This window comes from Chionomys nivalis, chromosome 6 (assembly GCF_950005125.1).
Source record: "Chionomys nivalis chromosome 6, mChiNiv1.1, whole genome shotgun sequence".
In the NCBI taxonomy this organism is placed as follows: domain Eukaryota; kingdom Metazoa; phylum Chordata; class Mammalia; order Rodentia; family Cricetidae; genus Chionomys; species Chionomys nivalis.
Window position 1 is genome coordinate 75,287,538 of NC_080091.1, and position 21,461 is coordinate 75,308,998.

General features: G+C 46.5%; 1 protein-coding gene across 2 annotated transcripts in view; it reads right to left on the reverse strand.

The window, feature by feature from the left end:
• The window catches only part of Lnx1 (ligand of numb-protein X 1), a 105,089-nt gene that overhangs the window by 25,914 nt on the left and 57,714 nt on the right, over positions 1–21,461 (reverse strand). For both annotated transcript variants that reach the window (XM_057772821.1, XM_057772822.1), the window contains 3 exons: positions 5,551–5,777; positions 4,800–4,952; positions 365–567 (listed from right to left, as the gene is read on the reverse strand). In XM_057772821.1, the coding sequence (XP_057628804.1) occupies positions 365–567; positions 4,800–4,952; positions 5,551–5,777 (583 nt within the window). The remainder of the gene's footprint in view (positions 1–364; positions 568–4,799; positions 4,953–5,550; positions 5,778–21,461) is intronic.

Here is a 21,461-nt window from a genome sequence, read left to right on the forward strand (position 1 = left end):
AACTCTGGAAAGCGAGTCTTTGTATCATTATATCCACTCCCCTTGTCCTCTCCCTATCCACTTACCCACCCTTCTACCCACCCATTCATCCACCTGTTTACCCACCCACCCATTCATTCATCCAATTATCCACCCATCCAATTATCTGTCTACCGACCTAGCTACCCATCCATTACCTGCTCTGAAGGATTCCACCTCTTCATCCACCTGTCCACTTACCCACCCATCCTTCGGCCCGTCCGTCTATCCTTCCACCTATCCATCCAACCGTTATTTACTTCCAAGGGTTTAGACTATGTGCCTTTGGCAGCCTACAGCTCATGGTCTTGTAGCTTATAGTTACACGACCATGCCTGACGGGCACCTTGAGAATGATGTCTCCTGGCAGCAGCCGTCCATCTCTGGCAATCACTCCGTCACGGTAGATATGCTGAACAATGATGTGAACCAGCGGGGTTTCGCTGCCCCCCACCAGCCTAATGGAGAGGCTTTCACTGGGGTCCACTCTATTGATTTTGATGCTTGTAATCTCCCCATCTGGAATCAGGTGGTACAACCTTGGGAAGGCTGGAACGGACACAAACAGGGTTTGTTTCAGACCTTCTTGCCAAACTGAACTGCTCGCCGTTCCTCGTGCACCTTTCCCACGTTCCTGCCTCGGTGCCAGCATACATTTCTCTGCCGGAATATTTTCATCCTGGGCAGAAACCCAATTTTTTCTTCAAGGCAAAGCATGGAATAATCCCTTCCAATTAAACTTTACCCTGATCCCTCTGGTCCTTGCTGTCTCTAAACACATGATCCCGTTAAGGCTGACAACTCCTCGTGGCATTCAGCCTTCTACGATTGCTAACTATGCCAATCTCCCACATCAGCAACCAGACTGAGAATCTAGCAACCAGCTTTGCTATCGGGCTGCATGTGGCTGTCTTAACCTGGCCATCCCGATGTCAATAACATCTGGTTGACTGCTTCAATTAATGTTTAAACTACTTTGATCACTCAGCAGAGGCAGTGATTTCTGGCTGCTTCATGGATCTCTGCATAGACCTCTCTGTCCACGGGCGCCTCCGGCTGATGCTTACTGCTAGAATAGGAGTGAACGAATGAACAGATGTCTACAGGGAATGAAGTGCAATTCCATGACTCTCTTATCGAGGAACAGAACCAGAATCTGCTCTTCTGTCCTTGGAAGATCTCAGAGACTATGCTTTTCAGGCCTAAGGAATCTTCAGCCCTCTGGCAGGCACTGTTGTCAATAGCAGACAGTCAGAAGACCTAGTTTATAGTCACAAAGAGGCCAACATCATAGTCTTATGGCCACCTCCGGGAGGATTGTCCCTCATCTGCCGGGATCACTGAACTCAGTGCTAGAGAGAAATCAAAGACTATGTGAGCTGGTGTTTCCTAACTTCAGCATTTGATCCAAGAGTCAGCTTTCCCCAGAACACATTTCTTGATCCTTCCTGACTGTGCCAGACAGAGAGTAGTTGTTTGGGTCCCTACACAGCCCCACAGTGATAGGCAGTCCTTTATTCACGTGTGTGTGTGTGTGTGTGTGTGTGTGTGTGTGTGTGTGGATGCACAGAGAGGAAGCTGTGAAGCAAGGAACACTCATGGCCTCATTAGTTTCCCAGGTGTTTACAGCCAGGTCAAAGTTTACAGGCCCAGGCCCTTAGGACCAAGAGCGCAGAAGCACTGACTTGCACTGTTTTTCACTTTGGTTGGAATGTAAGTGTCTAGAGGGGACACTGACTGCGGAGAATACGTCACACCTCGCCTGGCTGGGAAATGGCTCCTTTGTGTAGCTTGAAGCTCAGTTAGCATGCAGAAGGCAGGGACAGTAAGTGTCCAATGCCTGCTGACAGCTGTCGTCACCCTTTAGCTTGTCACCTGGACAGAGAGACTATGAGCCTGGTTCTGTATAAAGCTACTTTTCAGGACTATTTTCAAAGCCTAGAACCATAGTTCATTTGCCTAAATAAACTCAACTCTTTGTGAAAATTAAACAGGGAAAGAAGTTACTTGCAGTTATTATACGGCATAATCAACGAGGTAATGCAGTGGCTAGAGGAAGCCCGGGACACTGTGAATGTGGGTTCTGAACTCCAGGTTTAATTAATGGCAGTGAATGTCTTCTGCGAGACCGTGAGTAGCAGCCTCAGCCTGTCCGCTCCTAATGCTAACAGTACATGAGTTACTGGGTTTGGTGCGTGTTTACATTGCTATTAAGTGGGCTTTAAGCTTCTGTCAGAACATGTCTGGGTATCAACGGAATGGAAAGTTTTTGAAAAATCATTGTAAGCAAAGGAAGTTTTGGAAATAACCATCAAAGCTCTCGATTCTCCCTCTTTCCCCTTTCTCCTTTACAACAGACACAAACATTGTTCTCTTAAACAACTGGAGATATCTGATTCCATGATTAGAAAGGGCATGCCCGACGCCACCCTCTTAAGTGTTGTTCCTTAGAGCCAGGCCAATGAGATCCTCATGACCTTGCAGGGTTAAAAGGATTTTTTAAACTGTCAAAATTGTCCTCATATAGACAAAAGAATTTGACCAAAGTTCTGTTTTTGTCTGAAGACTAAAGGATTTAAAAACATTCTTTTCTGTGCACTGAACTAAGAAATGGGAACACATATTTTCAGTCCTCCTACTGACCCTGTGAAGGTGGCGTCTCATTCCTGTTTCCAGGTAAAGAATTAGGTTGGCAATAGGAAGGAGATGGAGTGTCCAGGTTGGTCAGCAGCTGAGAGGCACGAGAAGCCACACAGGCATATGAGGGTAGAGCACGGAGGGCGTGTGGGGAGAGCACAGAGGGTGCGTGGGGAGAGCATGGGGGGCGCGTGGGGAGAGCACAGAGGATGCGTGGGGAGAGCATGGGGGGCACGTGGGGAGAACATGGGGGCCCTGTGGGGGAGAGCATGGGGAGCGCATGGGGAGGCATAGAGGGCACGTGGAGAGAGCACAGAGGGTGCGTGGGGAGAGCATGGGGAGCGCATGGGGAGGCATAGAGGGCGCGTGGGGAGAACATGGAAGTGTTGTGGGGAGAACATGGAGGACACGTGGGGAGGCATGGAGGGCGCACAGGGAGAGGATAGCATAGGAGTCCTAGATACTGCCCATGAATTTTCCAAGGGCAGAGTAAATAAAGTGCCTGGGGCTTTAACTTTCAACTCCAAAGAGTGTTTTGGAAGGTTTCAAAAGAGCCAGAACTTGAAGTTAAAATCCCGATTATCCTGATGTATGTGTGTGTGTGTGTGTGTTGTGTGGGTTGTGTGGGTTGTTTAGCTGTGTGACTTCGGACTTCTTACCTAACCTCTTTGGATCATTTTCCTTACCTGTAAACTAGGAATGACAATCCTTATGTCTTCTCAGCATTCTTTTTTTTTTTAAAAAAAAAAAGATTTATTTATTTATCCATCTATTTATTTATATGTATACAGTGTTCTGTCTGCATGTATGCCTGCACTCCAGAAGATGGCACCAGACCTCACTGTAGAGGGTTGTGAGCCACATGTGGTTGCCAGGAATTGAACTCAGGGCCTCTGGAAGAGCAGTCAGTGCTCTTAACCTCTGAGCCATCTCTCCAGCCCCTTATCTCAGCATTCTGTATGACTCAGAGCTCTGACTGTCACTGAAGAGCTGCTCTTGTTTTTTAATGCTGTTATTTACTGTGCAGTTAATAAGAAGCAGATGCAGTGCATGTCTGCAAGCCTGGTAGTGTCAAGAGGCTCACTGCGAGTTTGGGATCAGCCTGATCATCACAGGAAGTTCTAGACTAACCAAGACTTCAAAAAAATTATTTTCTGAGACAGACCCTGTCTCAAAAACTGTTAATTTAACCTAGAAGCTTCAATATGAAATGAACAGAAAGATGGAAATCAATATCTCCTCAGCTCCACTTACGCTGGGGATAACGTAAATCATACATGAACTAAGATACGATAGCTTTCTGTGGCTTCACAGGTCAACAAGGGTGTTTGGAAAAAGCTGAGTAAATCTCTGTGTGCCTCAGTATACTTTGCTAAAAACAGGGCTGAGGACAGTGAACCTTCCTGGAATCCACCAGTGACCTGGAGATGTGCCCTGGTCACAGGCTTCTTGTGAAGACTTCTCAATGAGAAAAGGCATGAAGTACATTTGGAGTGTCTCATGTGCAGGCGTGGTAAGAACGCTTGTCTATCAGTCTGTAAAGGTGCTTTTCAAGGTCAGTGGCTCAAGGCCCTTGCTGACCTGAGTTCCAGCTTCAGGGCCCACACTGGGAAAGGAGACTACAAGTCCTCCCGAGCTGTCCTCTGACCTCCACGTGCATTGTGACGCATGAGCACATGTGTATGTGGGCATGCGCAGCCACCTTCACCCGCACACAATAAATAAGAGAATGAAGAAAATTAAGGCCATAAATCAAAACAAAGGAGCCAACTTGTTGCCTATTGGTTTGTACAGAACTCGCGGTATCCACGGCCTTTTCCATTTCAGCCGAAGACTGTGTGCGGTGAGAATGATTTAAAAGAAAATTTCACTTTTTAACTATGGTAATTATCTTCATATGCGTTAAGTTATCACCTGAAGTCCAGGGAGCAGATGCATTTTTCCTCATCCGCGTAGAAAGATGACAAAGAAGATGAGGGTTTCAGCCCTTACACAGGTGGAGAGGCCGATCAAGGTTAAAAACCAAGGCTTGGGAAGAGAGGGGTCACAGAGGGTGGGTGGTGGTCAGACTGTTAGCATCCCTGAAGTGACTCTGGAAACCCAGCCTGTGGCCAGCCTGGGGGAGGGGTGGGGATTCCTTTTACCTTCAGGGATAGTGGTGTTCTCAGAGTTCTCCCTGCCCTGGTCCGTGTGGTTGGCAACCGCACTCCCGCTCTTTGTCCTCCGAAGAACACTCAGAGCTCTGTTGATCTTTTTAAAAGATCGGCTTCTCATGGTGGAGCGCTCAAAGGGCCGTGCTAAGGAGAGATGTAACGGAAAAGGGAGTCAGAGGTTTACAGCCATCATCCCTTAGCCAAGTGTGCAGCTCTGGGCCTGGAATCCCAGCACTCAGGAGGTCAGACAGGAAGCCCAGGAGGTCAAAGTCAGCATAGAGTGAGACTTTGCCTCAATACAAACAGAAAAGTGACTACGGTAAAAAAAAAAAAAAAAAAGAAACCTCTTATGTATTAAAGAGATGAAACGGGATAATACGCTATTAAAACAGTGATTGCCTCTTAGTGATAAGAGTTTATTTACCCATACTTCTAAATTCTCTTGTAATAAGAAAGCGTATCTCACTTATGCAAAATCTTTTCTCCCAGGCAGGAACCGTAAGTCATCAGACCTCACCTCAACCACCTTCACCAAGTCAGATTACACGGCCATAAAAATCTGAGCACTCACAGTTCCTCTTCACTTTGGAGAACTGGACATGGAGTGGCTGCCAAAACTACCAGAACCATTTCCCTTTTAAAAAAAAAACATTTCCAGAACTTTCCACCACGAGTATTCTACAGAGGGCAATCCCAGGGAAAACCAAGAGCCTGTTCCCGGACACCCACCCGTCTGACTCACCCCTGGTTCGGTTGCACCGGCCAGAGTCCGAGAGGTTGGCTACCGCCTCACCCTCCTCCACTGCGGACACGTAGGCAGGGTTGTCGGTCATTAAAGAGATGGTGGCAGCGGCCGAAACCTCTGACGAGAGAGGCACTGCTGTGAGGCTGGCACAGCCATCGGGGCAGCCATCTTGTGAGCGCCTTTTCCGGTCCTTGGTCAGGCCATAGTGGGAGGCACCTTTGCAGCTGGAGCAAACCCAAATGGGGCAGGTTAGTTAGGACTCCAAATACACACATCTGCCCCTGTATAGCCCAGCCTTCCCCTTTTACATATACGAATTCAGTATGTACTTGATGACTTGAGATAGTGATTAAAACTGCCTATTGCGTTCTCCTAGCACAGTCTCCACATTGGCTGCTGAGCAGTAGGAAATCGAATCTACCTGACTATGGTACGGGGATGGAGGGCTCTAACGTTTGGACTTGGCAATGGCTCTTACTGGCGTCTATTTTGACTATGAACGCCCTTCATCACATTCCTACTCCTTTCTTTTGGTTTTGATCCCACAGTGTTGGACATAAATATACGAGGTCACTCCCAGAGCCCGTATTTAGCTGACCATAGAAACAGAACTGCCCTTGCCGTAAAGCCACAGGCTTACTCAAAACTGCTATTCTCTAGGGGTGGGCGTGGTGGCTTCCATTCCTGTCTCATTCCTAGGTCTGTTAGTGTTTCCCCTGCTCTTCAGAGGGACCAACACCAGGGGTTGTCACACACTGGAAAATGTCACGTGCCACACATTAGGAAATAAAAATACCTTTGATTTTTTTTTTAATAACAACAGAAACTCCTTCTGACTGTTTTCTTCTTTCTATCCACCTTATTCATTATTTCATCTCACCAAGAACCAAACTTTGAAAGTAGACCACGCATTGGTACAATAGGGAAAGGAGGAATGCCAGGGCTCAGAAGACCAATGTGAGAACCAATTTAGAGTCTTATTTTTCATGAACACATTTCATTGCCAGTGGGCTAGTCAGGTCCGTTCACTGACGAAGGCTTTGGTCAGGAACTGCTGGAGAGGGCAGCCAGACGACACAGCTGCTGTCCTAACAGAAATCACACTAATGAGATCCTTCAAGCAGCCATGGTGTGCTGATTCTATTCTTCTCAGTTTATTACACAAACCCCATATCTGCGGTTCTCAGCTTATGGCTCCCAACCCCTTTGGGGGTGAATGACTCTCACAGGGGTCTTCTGAGACCCTCAGAAAACACAGATATTTACATTTTGACTCATAATTTCCATTAATATTCATGTAGCAAAATTACAATGATGAAGTAGCAATGACGATAACTACATTGGTTAGAGGACAACATGAGGAGCTGTGTTAAAGGGCTGCGACATTAGGAAGCCTGAGAACCACTGCAGTATATGATTCAAGTCTTTTATTTTCTATTTATTTGCTTATTTTTCTTTTATAACATTTGCAACCTTACTTGAATGATGCTTTGTGTCCTTGAAAGGACACAGACGCCACTGTGCATCTGCAGTTAGCAGGCTTCATTCGTTTCTCTTACTTTTCCATGTCTGCGATCAGGATGTACTGAGGATTCCGAGCAGTATCCGCTGCCAGGCAGCAGCTGTGGTGTAGGTACCACTGCCTGGGCATGGCTGCCACCATTGTTGCATCCCTCCCACTGTGCTGGGTTCACGCTTTTCTTTACTCCACTGAGTGTGGTTGCACGCAAACGTCTTACAACAGAATTCACCACGGACATACTGCTATACCCATCCACCCACTCTTCAGTTCTCAGCAGAGGAGCATTTTCCTGCAGTAGATGGGATTAACACAGAGACCCCCAAGTGGACGATGCGCAGTGAGAAACTTTGGAACACTCAGTCCTAGATGGGATGTCTTCCTCAAATCTCCCCCCTCAGGGCTGAGGGATCTATGCAGATGAGGAGGTGGGAAGAGTGTTAAGAGGTGGTGGATGCTCCAAAGAAACAGTGTCTTCCAGACACAACAGGACTCAGATGCATGCACACTCAGAGAGATTGAGACACCACACACATGACTTGCACAGGCTCAAACCAGATAAATCCCAGCACTAAGAAGGGAAGTGGGAGCAGAGTCCCACTACTAACCCAGAAGGTACCTCAATGATACCTGCTGGAAAGGGGGAAATTAGTTTTCTCCAATGGAGTGCCACTAGCTATATCAATTATTCTTCCAGACAGTCCCCATGTCCCAGAGTAGTTACCCATCACAAACAAACCCCATGATTCTGTGTGCTTTTAATTTTGTTATTTTTTTCTCTTATTGGGTTTTTTGTTTTAATTTTCTTTTCCTTTTTTTTTTCTTTTTTTGAGGGAAAGAGAGAGAACACAAAGTTGTATTGGGACAGAAGTGGGGACAATCTGGGAGGAGTTAGGGAAAGAATATGACTAAATATATTGATGCAGAGGCCATTATACTTCAGCATTGGAATTAAAAGTTACTGAATATAAAAAAAACAGCAGAGGAGTTCCAGTTTTGTTTTAATGAAGCAGACATCCATCCCTAGAAGAATGTCTACAATGTTGTTATTTTCTTTCAAGGGAAAAAGCAAATGGTTTATTTTGATTTATTTCATGGTTATGAGTGTTTTGCTTACATGTATGTGCATGAACTATGTGGATGAATGGTGATGGCAGAGGCCAGAAGAGGGCATCAAATCCCTGTAACTGGAGTTACAGATGGTTGTGAACCACCATGTTGGTGCTGGGTACCGAACCCAAGTCCTCTGGAAGAGCAGCCAGTGTGTGTATGTGTGTGTGTGTGTTGAGACAGGGTTTCTCTGTGTAACAGCCCTAGCTGTCCTGGAACTAGCTCTGTAGACCAGGCTGGTCTCGAACTCAAAGAGATCTGCCTGCTTCTGCCTCCCAAGTGCTGGGTTTAACGCCAAGCACCACCATTGCCCAGTTTCAGCCAGTGCTCCTAACTGCTAAACCCTCTTTCTAGCCCCAAAAGGCTCCATCTCAGAGCTGGAAAGATGGTTTGATGGTTAAGAGCACATCCTCTTCTTGCAGAGGGTCCTCATTCAGCTCCCAGCACCCATGTCATGTGGCTCACACAACCTTCTGTAACTCAAGAGCTGGAGAGATCTGGCTCCTCTGCCTCCATGAGTATTCCTCCTTTTCTCATGTGTGTGTGTGTGCGCGCGCGCGCACAGGAACACACACACACACGCACACACACACACACACACTTTAGAAATAAAGGAAATGTTTAAGAGAATGTTTTCTTTCATTAGAAAGACACTCCCAAAGAGAAGAAAAGCAGTACCGCATTTGTCATGGAAAAGGATCGCCGCCCGTTTCACACCAAGCAATGCAGCCCAGGTCAGAGGGAGTAGAGCATTTTAAAGCCAATAGAGCCTGCTATGAGTAACCTAGTCATGCTTAAGGGTGTCTGGGTAATTTAACTGGAGACACATTTTAAGATTCCCTTTTCTTGTTAGTAAATACAATATAATGCTTTTAATAACCAGTGGCATTTTAAATGTGATGACATGTGGTGTTACTCTCGGTAGAAGGGGCCTGTGATTACACAACTTCACACCCTCATTTGCTAGAAGATGGACAGGCCGGTACAAGCTGGAACTTATGCTTTTGAGTTGCCCCCAGAACTACTCCTGGGAAGCCTTAGCATCCCTTTTGAATTGGTGAGGTACTTTTTTTTTCATCCTCATTAGTTACTTTGGCTTGAAATTAATCTGCTTCAGAAGAGTAAAGTGGTTGATATGGGGAATTTAAAAATTGGAAGAAATACTGTGTGATGGAAAAAACCCGAGCCAGCACACGTTGGAGAGCGCCAAAGCTGTAATCCGAGAGTGGAACACTTCTCTGGAGGTCAGCAGCATTTGGTCAGCAGTGCACGGAATGGAAGTTCATGACTGGCTATGGATTTGGAGACAGCATCTCTTTGTGGTGCTTGACCAAGCAGTGCCCTTGACCATGTGCTCAGCCAGAGCAGGGAAAGCATTTCCCTAGAATACGGGTGCCTGGATTGGCACAAGCTATGGCTTTCTTCGAGGGACATAACCTGTCCCATTGAGAAAGCTGAATCTCATCCCTGTGCCTTAAGAGAACTGGAGAGGAGAAATTACGAGACCATAACCATTAAGACACCACTGCTTCTCAGATTCCTGGGACTCTAAGTACATTTTTTTTCCTTTTTTCTTTTCTTTTTTCTTTTTTTTTTTTTTTGAATCCAGAAGAGGGAAACGGCATTAAATGAATGACGAGACTCCTCCTTGGCACTCGGTTCTCAGCTGTAGTTACAATAGCTGGGGAGAGTGCAGAATCTACAGGGAGACATTCGGACTCATGAGCTCTGGATAAAAACCAGGGTAACAACTCACCCTTCTGTCATGTCGGCTTTCTCCATCTTCTCGGCTTAGCCTGAATCTGTAGCCGAGTGATGGGTGAAAGCAGTGGCTGTACTTACTAATTATCGCTTCTGCGGTGACTGATACTGGGGGCTCTTGATTTACGGGCACAGTCGAGCGAAGGAGAAGGAAAAGAGCTGATTGATGGTAGCCAGGACAGGAAGATAGGCTGCACCCTGGCTGCGTTCAAAGCCAGCAGGATTTATGCTCCCTTCGGTTACCTGAGTCCTAAGTACTCTCAGGTGCTGATGGCCATGGACTTGAAGGATGAGCATAAGGAACACAGAAAACCATTTCTTCAACGCAAGCCACAAACTCTGGATAGGCTGTCTGCCCAAACAAGCATCCTGGAATCATCTTTCTTGGTACTGATGAAGTCTGGGTCCTGAGCTCCTCCACTGAAACCAGCAGCCAGCGACAGATCAGTCTGCTTCTGAGGGCACCAGCACCAGGTGCCCTGGAATTTGGGGTTGAGGGGGTTGAATGTGTGAAGAGGAAATGAACCCTCTTCCTACAAAAGTCTCGAGTCTGTGGTATGAGTTGCTAATGGGAACTGGAACCAGGATCTGGATGGAGCCCAGACATGGTTCACAAAGGTCCTAAGGGGGACCTCCATAGAGCTCAGCCTGCCGGGTGGCGGTGGTCCTAGCTCATTTGTAGGGAGGGGCTTCCTGCTGTCTGTGAACCAGCCCACTTATGATAGCCTGCAAGCTGCCCACAAGAAAGCAAGCCCCTACCCTCACAACATTATCGGTACAACGCAACCCTCCCTGAGGCGATCTCCCTCCTCTCAGTGGCTTCTGATACACACTGGACTCAGCTCCTCAGTCGGAATTCATTAATTGTCCAGTCTCCTCTCACTGTAACCCGGGGACTGAACTCACAGGTTGGTGAAGCAAGGAAATGGGGAAATGAGTCAGGTAAGCCAGGCAGGAAGCGTGGAGAGCGGTGTTGATTCTAGTATGGGCTTTTAGCTGAGAAGGCTAGCCCATGAGAAGGCTAGCCCAGTGTTGTCAGGAGCAAGCAATCTGGACACTAAAACCCACATTTTAATGTGAATTTTTTTTTTTTTTTTTTTACATTTGTGCTTTAAAACACTGCGTGGTCCAAACAAAACACAAACACACACGAAGCACACATCTACCTCAAAGAGAAGCACATTCCAACCACTGGTAATAAGAAAACCTGCCAGTATGGGAGAATTGGGCCTGTTTCTTTCTTCTCAGTTCTCTAGGAAGCAATATGAAGCCGGCGTGGTGGGGTGCATACCTTTAATCCCAGCACTCGGGAGACAGAGACAGTGGATCTCTGAATTAGAGGCCAGTCTGGTCTACAGGATAGCCAGGGCTACACAGAGAAACCCTGTCTCTTGAAAAACCAAAATCAAAGAAGAAGCAATTTGACTCTGGTGTTCTGCTTTCTGCTACTTGTATGAAGTGTGAGGTGCACGTGAACACAGCGGCAAGATGGGGGCTCAAGAGGGCTTCCCTTTCACTCACCTGTCCCAGGCCACTTTTCTGACCAAGTTAGAGGTTGAGAGTGAATTCTCAACTGTTCCCTTTTTTCAAAAGAACTGATAGTTTGCTTGAAACCGGAACTTAACTGGAAAGGCGACATCTAGTCCTATGAGATATACCTGTTCTTTCTCCCATGCCAAGGGAGCCAACGGCGGAGACTCCAGCGAGCAGCGAGTTTCCTGCCAACAGCTGGCTCTGAGGCCTTTGATGGCGTCTGAACCAGACTGTGAGTTCCTCAATGTTCTTCCCTCACATAGCCTGGCCTCCAGCCCAGAGCTTCCCTGAGCTCTGGACTCAGCTATCAGACGCTCCACATCCTCACTTTGACATCTAATACACATCCTCAACACAACATCCACACATCCTGATCTCCCTGCCAAGCCAGTTCTTACATCTTTCCCATTGTGTTAAAGAGCTCCTATATCCATCACATCTGTTCAGGCCAAAAACCTCAGCCTCAGCCTCCATTCCTTCTTTCCTTTGGCATCCCAGGTACAATCTAACAACAACAACAATGACAACGACAACGACAACAACACTTTATCCAGAAACCAGCAGATGCTCATCCTGCTCCACCTTATCAGTGGGTTACTGCCCTAACCTCCTAACTGTTCTATGCTCCATCCTTGTTCTTCCCCAATTATTCTCAACACGAACATCTGCTATGGTTTTAACATGGCTTGGATATATCCCCCAAGGGTTTGTGTGTTGAAATTTAATTTTCCTGTGCCTTTAGGATTATGGAATGTTAATCTAAGCATGGTGTTTGGAGACTGGGGATCTTTGGGAAGCGATTAGGATTAAACAAGGCCATCAGGATGGGGATCCCTGTGATGCTGCTGGCCTTAGCAGAAAGACAAGAGTCTTTCCTATCCTTGCCACATGATGCCCTGTGCTTCCCATGGCACCATGCAGTCCCAGCACAGGGGCTGGACCTCACTGCCTTCATATTAGAGTTCTGAATCCCTAACAGATCATGAAAAATAGTTTTATATAATAACTGTTGAGATGGTGACCTTCACACAGAAACATTTACCTGAATAGTTATTCGGTTAAGGTAAATACTTTTAAAATTTATTACAATTCTTCATCTATGGGAGAGGACATTCCAGCACAGGTGTGTGGAGGGCCGAGGACAACTTGTAGAAATTGGCTCTCTCCGTCCCTGTGCGGGTCCTGGGAGCCAAACTCAGGTCATCAGGCTTGGAGGCAAGTGCCTTTACCTGCTGAGCTGTCTGCCAGCACATGAAACAATGCTTTAAGACCTAAATACAATATCCAAATAATTAACTAAGGAATTTAAGTTCCAAATGCAATGATAGTTTCTATACTGGACAACCATGGTAAGGACGGATGCACATATGTGATAGCACGCTATAACCAGGTATGGTGGCACACCCTTGATATGATCAGGTGTGGTATCACATGCTTTCAATTCCAGCATTTAGGATGGTGCAGGAGGACTTGAGTCAAAGTCGACCCGGGCTACATAGGAAGACTGTCTCATAAAAACAACAGCAAAAAGAACAAACAGAAATGAGAGTATTTCACAGTACTATGGAATTAACTAGTTGAGCACTACAATTAAGCCAATAAAATGAACCAGTAGCCATGCAGCATCCCTCTCTTGGATAGAGACAGTGCCGCTCTTTAGGATGGAGACGCAGCATCTCTCTCCAGGATGGAGATGCAGTGTCCTCCTCTCAGATGGAGATGCAGCGTCCCTCTCCAGGATGGAGATGCCTTCCTCTCTTCTCTTGGGACCTGGAAAGAGCCAGCTCATGGATTCCCATGTCTTTCATGGCTGGTGGCAGAGACAGCAGTTGGACTTCCGCTAACTGGTTTGCTCTGGGCAACCACAGGGCTGTAAGTAAACCTCTCTTGAACCCAACCGAGTAACAGTCATCCTTTCCGCATTGCACTACAGAAACCCCAGGTTGGGAACTGCAGGATGTGCCCACACGGCCTTGGCAATATTTAGTTACCCGTGGTTGGCTGTGATATGGGGCCCCTTTCCCTCAGTAAGCTCATCACGTCCTTCTTCAGTCCCACGTATTCCAAAACCAAAATGACGAGGAAAGGAGAAAAGAAGGAATAGATTTTCAACTGGCCTTTATTTTCCTCGCATACTTCATTATACAACTTTGACCGTTTTATTGCTTTGTTTTGTTTGGGGGTGGGGGTGGAAGGTTTTTGCTACAGTGTAACCCAGCTTTGGCAAGCTAGGCTTGACTTTATAATCCTCCTGCCTTAATCCCTTGCGATCTGGGGTTATATACCCATGTCTCACACTCAGCTTAGAATGCATTTTAAATCATGCCTGTACTTAACACCAGTGAAGGCTTCTGACCACATACCTTCTTTTGATGCTGGTACAGTGGGGGCTTTATAGAATAGTACTAAAATACTTCTTCCCATTCAATGAATTCCCCGAGGGCCATGTAAGAAACATGGGGAGGTGAAAAAAACTAGGCTTTCAGGTTGAAAACACCTAGGTGGGAATCATATCTGCAACCCTACCATTCTGCAAATCTAGACAAGTTCCCCAGTCAATCCCCCTGACTCATTTCCCATAAGTCAAATGATATTTATTTACTGTGAGGTTTAAATATTCATGTGCAGTGCCCAGCACTGCCTGGAATTCAGTAGCAAGGTGACAAGCAGTAACTAGTCTAATTAATATACCTCAATGTGCATGGTCAGACACTGGATGCAGAGAAAAATATTGTACAATGTGTAACTAGGGGCTGACTTGGAAACAGGAAAACCATCATGCCTTGTTATTGGAGTGATGCAGGTAGAGACTAGCGTTGGGAGAGCTCAGAGAAGGAGCGCACTCTGCTTAGGGGCATCAGGGAATGCTTTTCAGAAGAGGTGAGTTGGGGTTGGAGAATGGCTCAGCGGTTAAGAGTACCGGCTGTTCTTCCAGAGGAGCTGGGTTCTTCCAGAGGACCAAGCACACACATGGCAGCTTTCAACCATCTGTGATTACAGTTCCAGGGGATCTGACACCCTCACACAGACATACATGAAGACATGTTAACTATCAGAAGAGGGGAGTCCAGAGAAATGAACAATATCAGCTAACAGCCAAGATAGAGACACTACATTCAAAGGCCCCAAGGACAAGCGCATGGTGAGTGTTAGAAACGGTGGATTCCATACACTATACATGTGTCCTGTTTCATGCTGATGGGGAAAGAACAGGGTGAAAGTGAGATCCAGACAAGGAGGTAAAACCTGGGACACATGACTACCGGCCCCACTCCTGGGCTCTGGCAAGGCTGTCATCCTCTTGGGGCTGGGACAGTAGCACAGAGAAGTCTGATGCTCAGACTGAAGAGGGAGGAGGCAGGAGGAATGAAGCTGATAGTGCTCAGCTCCAAGTTTCCTCTTCAGGCTCTCTAGACCATCAGCCGAAACAGGGTTGCCGCTGCCAACACCAGTCAGCTAGCCACTTCATGTATTAGAGTTAGCATTCAAAATGCCCCCCCCCCCACCGCCTTCCCTCCCTCCACTTCTTTCTTGTCCTTGATCTATGATTCTTTCTCTTTCTTCTCTATCTCTCCCTCTTTCCCTCCCCCTCCCTTTCTCTCTCTCCCTCACTTTCTTTTTGTTTTTGTTTTTTGTTTTGTTTTTGTTTTTTGAGCTAGATCCTCACCATGTACGGCAGGTTAATCTGGAACTTGTAACCCTCAGCATCCTATGTGCTAGGCTTACACGGTCGTGCCACTGTATTTAGTGTTTCCCTTTTAAAAGACCATTCCTTCTCTCCCAGAGAGTATGGCTTGCAAGAGAGCACACTCACGCTCATCTTGAGCACACCAAGCCCTCGGCACAGCGCACAAAGTGCAGGCAGACAGCACATCGTACTGCCGTAGGCTGTGCTAACACAGCTTAGGTCTGAGAGTAGCTATTTTTTCCTCCCTCCTCTTATTAGATGTTTTCTATTTATGCTTCTGATTGTGCTTACTGAGACATGGTTTTAATACTTGCAAGCTGTCTTAATCCTCTTTTGGGGGTGGATGGAGAAGACAGGCTATATATTTTAAATAAATGACAATATTTCGTGTCTTTAATGTAAAGCAGTAGAAATCTCCATTGTTTGAGATAAAAATAAATGGATCATGCAGGATCTTCCAAACGCTCCCACTGGGACTCCTGAGCCCACCCTGGAGTTGGATCCAGCCCTGCCAGTTCGTTCTCCTCATGCTGCTCGGAAGAGACTCAATAGCAGTGGCGTAGTTTCTATTAAGGGGACTGCTCTAGCGCCCAGACTTCCTGGTCCCGAACACAAGGCTCCTACCTAGGAACTTTCTGAGCTCTGATTGGATAGTTATTGGCTATATTTTATTTCCTAATACCTGTACCTTCTCAAACAATTCCTCTTTGACCTAAGGACATTAGGTAAAATTACTCTTAACATTCTTTTGATTTCCCTTCTAGGTTAAAACCCATGCTCCTTGGGGTGGAATGGCAGGCTCATTTACCTAGAACTAAGTAGCCAGTAACAAAGTACCAGAAACGATACCAATAATAAACATGAGTGTTTCTGTGTAGTCTTGGGTGAAGGCAGAATAAGTTAATAAGTCAAAGAGGTCACCCAGGGAGCAAGTGCACCCTCTGGTAGTCAGGATAGAGCCAGAGTGTGAATTTGAACCAAGGTGGATCTCATCCTAAAGAGACAACAGACTTCCTATCTCCCTGCCAGGTTACACACTGCTACCCTCATCCTCATTACTTCCTCTCTTTCTGCCTGCAAACCTCCAGGGGGAAATGTCCCCAGGACTCCAACCACCCGCTTCACTTGTTAATGAACACCAGAGAGGAAAAATTCCAAACAAGCAGAGAAACCATGCGAGATGGGAGGTTGGGTTCCAGCTGCCTGAGGCTCTGGGGTAGATGGGTCATGTCAGGAGAGGCATTCAGACCTCAGGATAGAGTTTGCACAGGCAATGGATAGTCCAATGCCAGTAGGCACGCATGACTCAGTTTACCCAAGATGCTGTGCACGCCTGAGATACAACTGGTCAGACTCTGAACAGGGTCAGCTTCTATCTGAGGGTGGGGTGAGATGGGGAGAAAGTCTAGAGAGGAAATGCGTCTCTTTTCCCTTCAGATTGATGGTGCTCCTCTGCTTCTATTGTTTTCCTATTAATTTACAGAGTTAGCATCTATAGGAAGCTGGTTCTGTGTTTTGATCCTTCAAATCTCATTTCACAATGCAGGATCGACAGTTAGGGCCGTGCATGCAGACAGTTTACTTGCTATGTACTGTGGACCAGGCATGTTGTGGAACACTTCCATGTGCACTGACTCATCCAATCCTCAAAGCAACCCTAAGAGGAAAATATCGCTATACCCAGCTTGCCAGTGAGAAATGAAAGTAGGGAGACTAATAACCCTCCCAGGCACAGAGAGCTAGGAACTGGAGGGGATGGCGGAATTCTCTTTGAGCTGTGCCCATTAGGGTTGTAAGATGCCTCCATGGCTGCTGACTGGTAATTAAGAGGTGCTTGGGATACGGGAAGCAGAAGCAGAGGAAATACAAGGAAAATTAGAAGCAGGCGATTGCGACTACCCTATTCTTCACGACCGTATCATCCTCTGCAGCTACTGCATGGCTCTCGTGAAGAACTCAGGCAGTGTGACCTTCCAAGCGTGGCCTGTTCTAATCAAGCCTGTGCCTTCAGGCCTGGAGCTGAGAGATGTGAGCCACAAACATCACACTGCCTGTGTCCTTGTCTCTGCCCTGTCATCTGGGCCTTTTGCCAGCAGAGTGCACATCCTAGGTCCCAGAATGCCCTTGGGCTTCCTGCTTCACTGTCATTCTTCATCCCCAGAAATAACCTAATTATCTCTGGGAATAGTTTTGGCTTCTGCCTCCTAGAAGAAGTTTAAAAGTATCGTATCTGGGCTTCTGGGCACTTTTGGGAGGATTATTTATTCTGCCTGTAGAGGGAGCTTGTGAGTTCTGGACTTTAGCGTTTGCTGTTGAAATCAGGCTTTACTAAGAGAGGAAGCCCTGCAAGAAGCCCACACTGCTGGCGTTCCCCATTTGTTCCTGTTCATGCCAGTGGTTATGACAGTCATTAGATTGTGTGTTTCTTTATTAGCAGGCATAGATTGGGGCTTAGCTTATTCAACATTGTCCTAACCGGGTGATGTTACCCCCACTTTACAGGTATAGACAATGAGGTTCAACTTGGCAGCAAGAGCTGAAAGTCTGACACAGCTTTGGGATTCTGATGTTAGTTTAAATCCTCTTCATATCTGTCTTATGACAATGTCAACAATGTCACTGTTCTGGAGGTGGCTTACCAGTTCTGAGCACACTTTCTACTCAACCTATTGAGTTCCCATTATAACCTAGCAGGTTATGTAGATTTGGAAACAATGCATAGCTTAACTCTCCCATGGTCACAGTTAACCTCTAGTGACCAGCAATCCCTGTTTGCCTGGGACTAACCTGGCTCTGAGATGCAGAATTAAAACTGCTCAGTCCCAGGCACACCTGATAAACTGGTCACCTCATCGGTGGCAGACAGTGTGACAGCAGAGGTGTGGTTCCCAATAGGACACACTTACTAGGGACACTAGTGCATCTCACCCCATTTCCTATGTTTTGGCCCAAATAGTTAATGAAAGCTTCTTGGGGGATGGGGTGGGGGTTTCATGGTTTCAGATGCCTCCGTGTGTATCCTGTGTATCCTGGCTCACGTGCTGTCCGGGATGCCCCTCCTCCCAGCAGCTGCTCCTTCGTAGCAACCCTGCAGGTTAAATTGTATGCAATCCCAGGGCCTCCCAGATCCCAGATCCTTGAAGAATCACCTCACTGTTTAGGTTAGACAAAGCCTAGCTGATAGCCAGGAGAGTCTGATAAATACGAGCACTGCTCCCTGGGGTGCCTCGGAAGAATTCCAAAGCCCAAACCAGATGTGCGATTGACAGAAGTTGATGAGGGATGGTTGAGGGTTTGGGCACAGTCCACATGCCAGGTCAATTCTTCATAGAGATGTCAGGGTAGTTTATCCATCCTACGACTCTCTGGCCCCTTTGAGGTCATCAACTTCTCTTCCTGGACATTTTGGGGGAGGGGGGCTGGTGATTCTCAAGCTACAGACAACGGGGGTTTTTTGTCAACTGTGTAGGTATTCCAGTGTACATGACGGGGTGGTGAAGGAGGCCAGTTTTAGGCCCAACTTTCGGTCCCCACCATTTTTGATGCCATTGAGAATTATTCTTACTTGAAAGCACTTGGCAATGAGCTCAGCTTGGTGGCGTTGGTCTGTGATAGCAGCTACTCAGGAGGATCACAGGTTCTACTTATCTAGAGTGAGTTCAACATGGCTTGGTCAACAGAGTGAAACTCTGTCTCAAAGAAAAAGTAATAAAACACACAGAGGGCTGGAGATGCGACTCAGTGGAAAGTGAGCACATAACATGCACAGGAGCCTGGGTTAACTTTGCACACTGTTGCATGCATGCATGCATGCACGCACACACACATGCATGCACACACAGAGACACATAAATAGCACATTTTGGAGAACTGGGCTATAGAGCAGTTGCTTTTCACTTTCGAGTTGGTGGGAAATGGCTTTTGGGGTAACAGGAATCAAGGCAGCCTGACCACTGTGGTTTTCTGACTGACTTTCCAAATTGCCTGGGCACCCAGATGCCGGCAAGTGTCTTTTTTTGGTCTTGGTGTTCTTTGTGAAGTTCACTTAACGCCAGGGGCTGTGCAGAGGGATTACAGCTCCATGTGGAGAGGGACATGGGAGAAGGTGGCATGGCACTCAAGTGGAAATTATTTCCAGATGACATTTCAAAACTGTCCCTCTATTCCTCCACATCCATCATGTGGCATTTCTTGGGTAACTATGACAATGCTCATCCGTCTAAGCCCTTTCCAGGCTGGACATCACAGACTTTCCAAAGCACATGACTCGACACGTGGGTATTGAGAAATTGTGTTCTTCCTCCCGTTTGCCAGTGTGTCACAGGAAACCATTTGGCTCTTTGGTGTTAACATCTTTTTTGCACGAATCATAAAAAATAATCCCATTTTTCTGACCAGTTTCTATGTTTGCTCAATGAACTTCCTCTTCTTTTTGGACAACAGTCAGCTTTTTGCAAATCGCATTTCGTGACCTCAAAATTACATTTTGCAAATGTGGAGCAGAGTGTAGATGCGTCTCCCGGTCGCGGGGCTGCGAACTCTGTGTTGAGCCCCTGGGCTCTCTTTTCGGAGTCATTTCTTAGCTATGGCTCTGCTTGAGTGCATTCACTGAGCACAGTTGCTGTACCAGACCAGGCCTCTTGCCGTCCGATGCATTAGCAGCTGTCTCTCCTTGTGTCACCCATTTTGGCTGCATGCTTGTGCCCAAACTGGCCTCTTCCCCTGTGGCTACCGCTCAAACAAATACTGTTTAAGTCAAAGCTCGCTTCTAATCTCACTTGGAAGCTTCATGCTATAGTATAGGATTGTAGGTAACATTCAAGACTTTCAGAGGATGCCTGAAATCACAGAGAGGACCAAAGCCTGTATTATCCCAAACACAGAGGCGTGTGTGTGTGTGTTATGTGTGTGTGAGTATGTGTGTGCGTACACGTGAGAGAGAGTTTAATATACAAAGCTGGTACAGTAACAGACTACAAGATAGTGTAATGAAAGCTATGTGACAACGATTCCCAAAGCATTTCACTGTACCACTCTCTCTACCACAAATAGGGGACTATGGAGTCTGCACCCTCGCTGAACTCATTCATTCATCCATTCGTTTCACAGACATTTAGGTGGCAACTGTAGTCAACTAACTGTCAGTCAGAAGGTTGGGCCCTCCTCACACAGCCCTTGTTGTAGCTGGCAACTTCACACAGAAAGAAAACAGGCATGCCAACAAGGCCAACGTGAGCTGTGTGGCCATCCCTCCATATCTTCAGGTTTCACTTTTGTGCACTCAACCAACCATGAATAGGATACATTTGTTTTTAACTCCAGAACATTCTAACTGCAATGGAAATGCTAACCCTTGAGCTTGCCTCATGCGGAACACTATGCTGCACCCACTGTAAGGAAGAACAGCGTGCCGTGATGTATTCTCCTCTTCAGAGACAGCAGCTCCCTGGCACCGTGTCCATACCTCACAGGGCTTTTGTGACTTTCAGTTTATATATAAAACCTTGGTTATGGTATACAGTCACCAAAGACCTCCTCACACAGAATCAGCCCCTATTTTCTGATTTAACCTCAAAAGTAACTGACAGGGGCTGGAAACATGGCTCAGTAGCTTAAACAGGTGTCATGCAATCATAAAGTGTCTGACTATGATTGCCAGACGGTAGGCCAGTGCCAGGTGGGTGTGGCAAGAGCCCTGGAATTCCAGCATGGGATTTTTCTTTGATGGTGGCTGGGGAGGATACTCAGTTCCCTTATTCACCTCAGAACTATCTAAGGTTAAAGTCTGGGGAACCTGTATGTGCTGATCCATACAGGAAAGAAAATAAGTTTTTTTTTCCCCTTTGGCTATGGGATCATTTCAATTTGACAAAATTTCTTTCCCCGCCTTTTTGCTGAATCAGGCTGTTTCGTTTAACACAACAGTTACTTCTTAAAGGTTTATTTACTTAGATGATAACCAGGCAAACAGCGCACCAAAGGGGTGGCCAATCTGATCAACTATTCGTGAAACATTTAAGAAGAGATTTACTTTTGTTATTTTTAGTGTGTGTGTGTGTGTGTGTGTGTGTGTGTGCTTGCACGCACGCAAGTTGAGTGCAGATGCTCTCAGACACCAGAGGCAGCTGATCTCTTGGAATTGGAGTTAAAAGTGCTTGTAAGTCAACTAATATGGGTGCTGGGAACAGAACTGGGGTCCACCGCAAGAGCAACAAGTACTCTTAACCCTTGAGTCATTTCCAGCCTCTATTTCTTGAACTTGAACTCTGTATCTCAAGGGCTAAGTTGAAAAAGTCA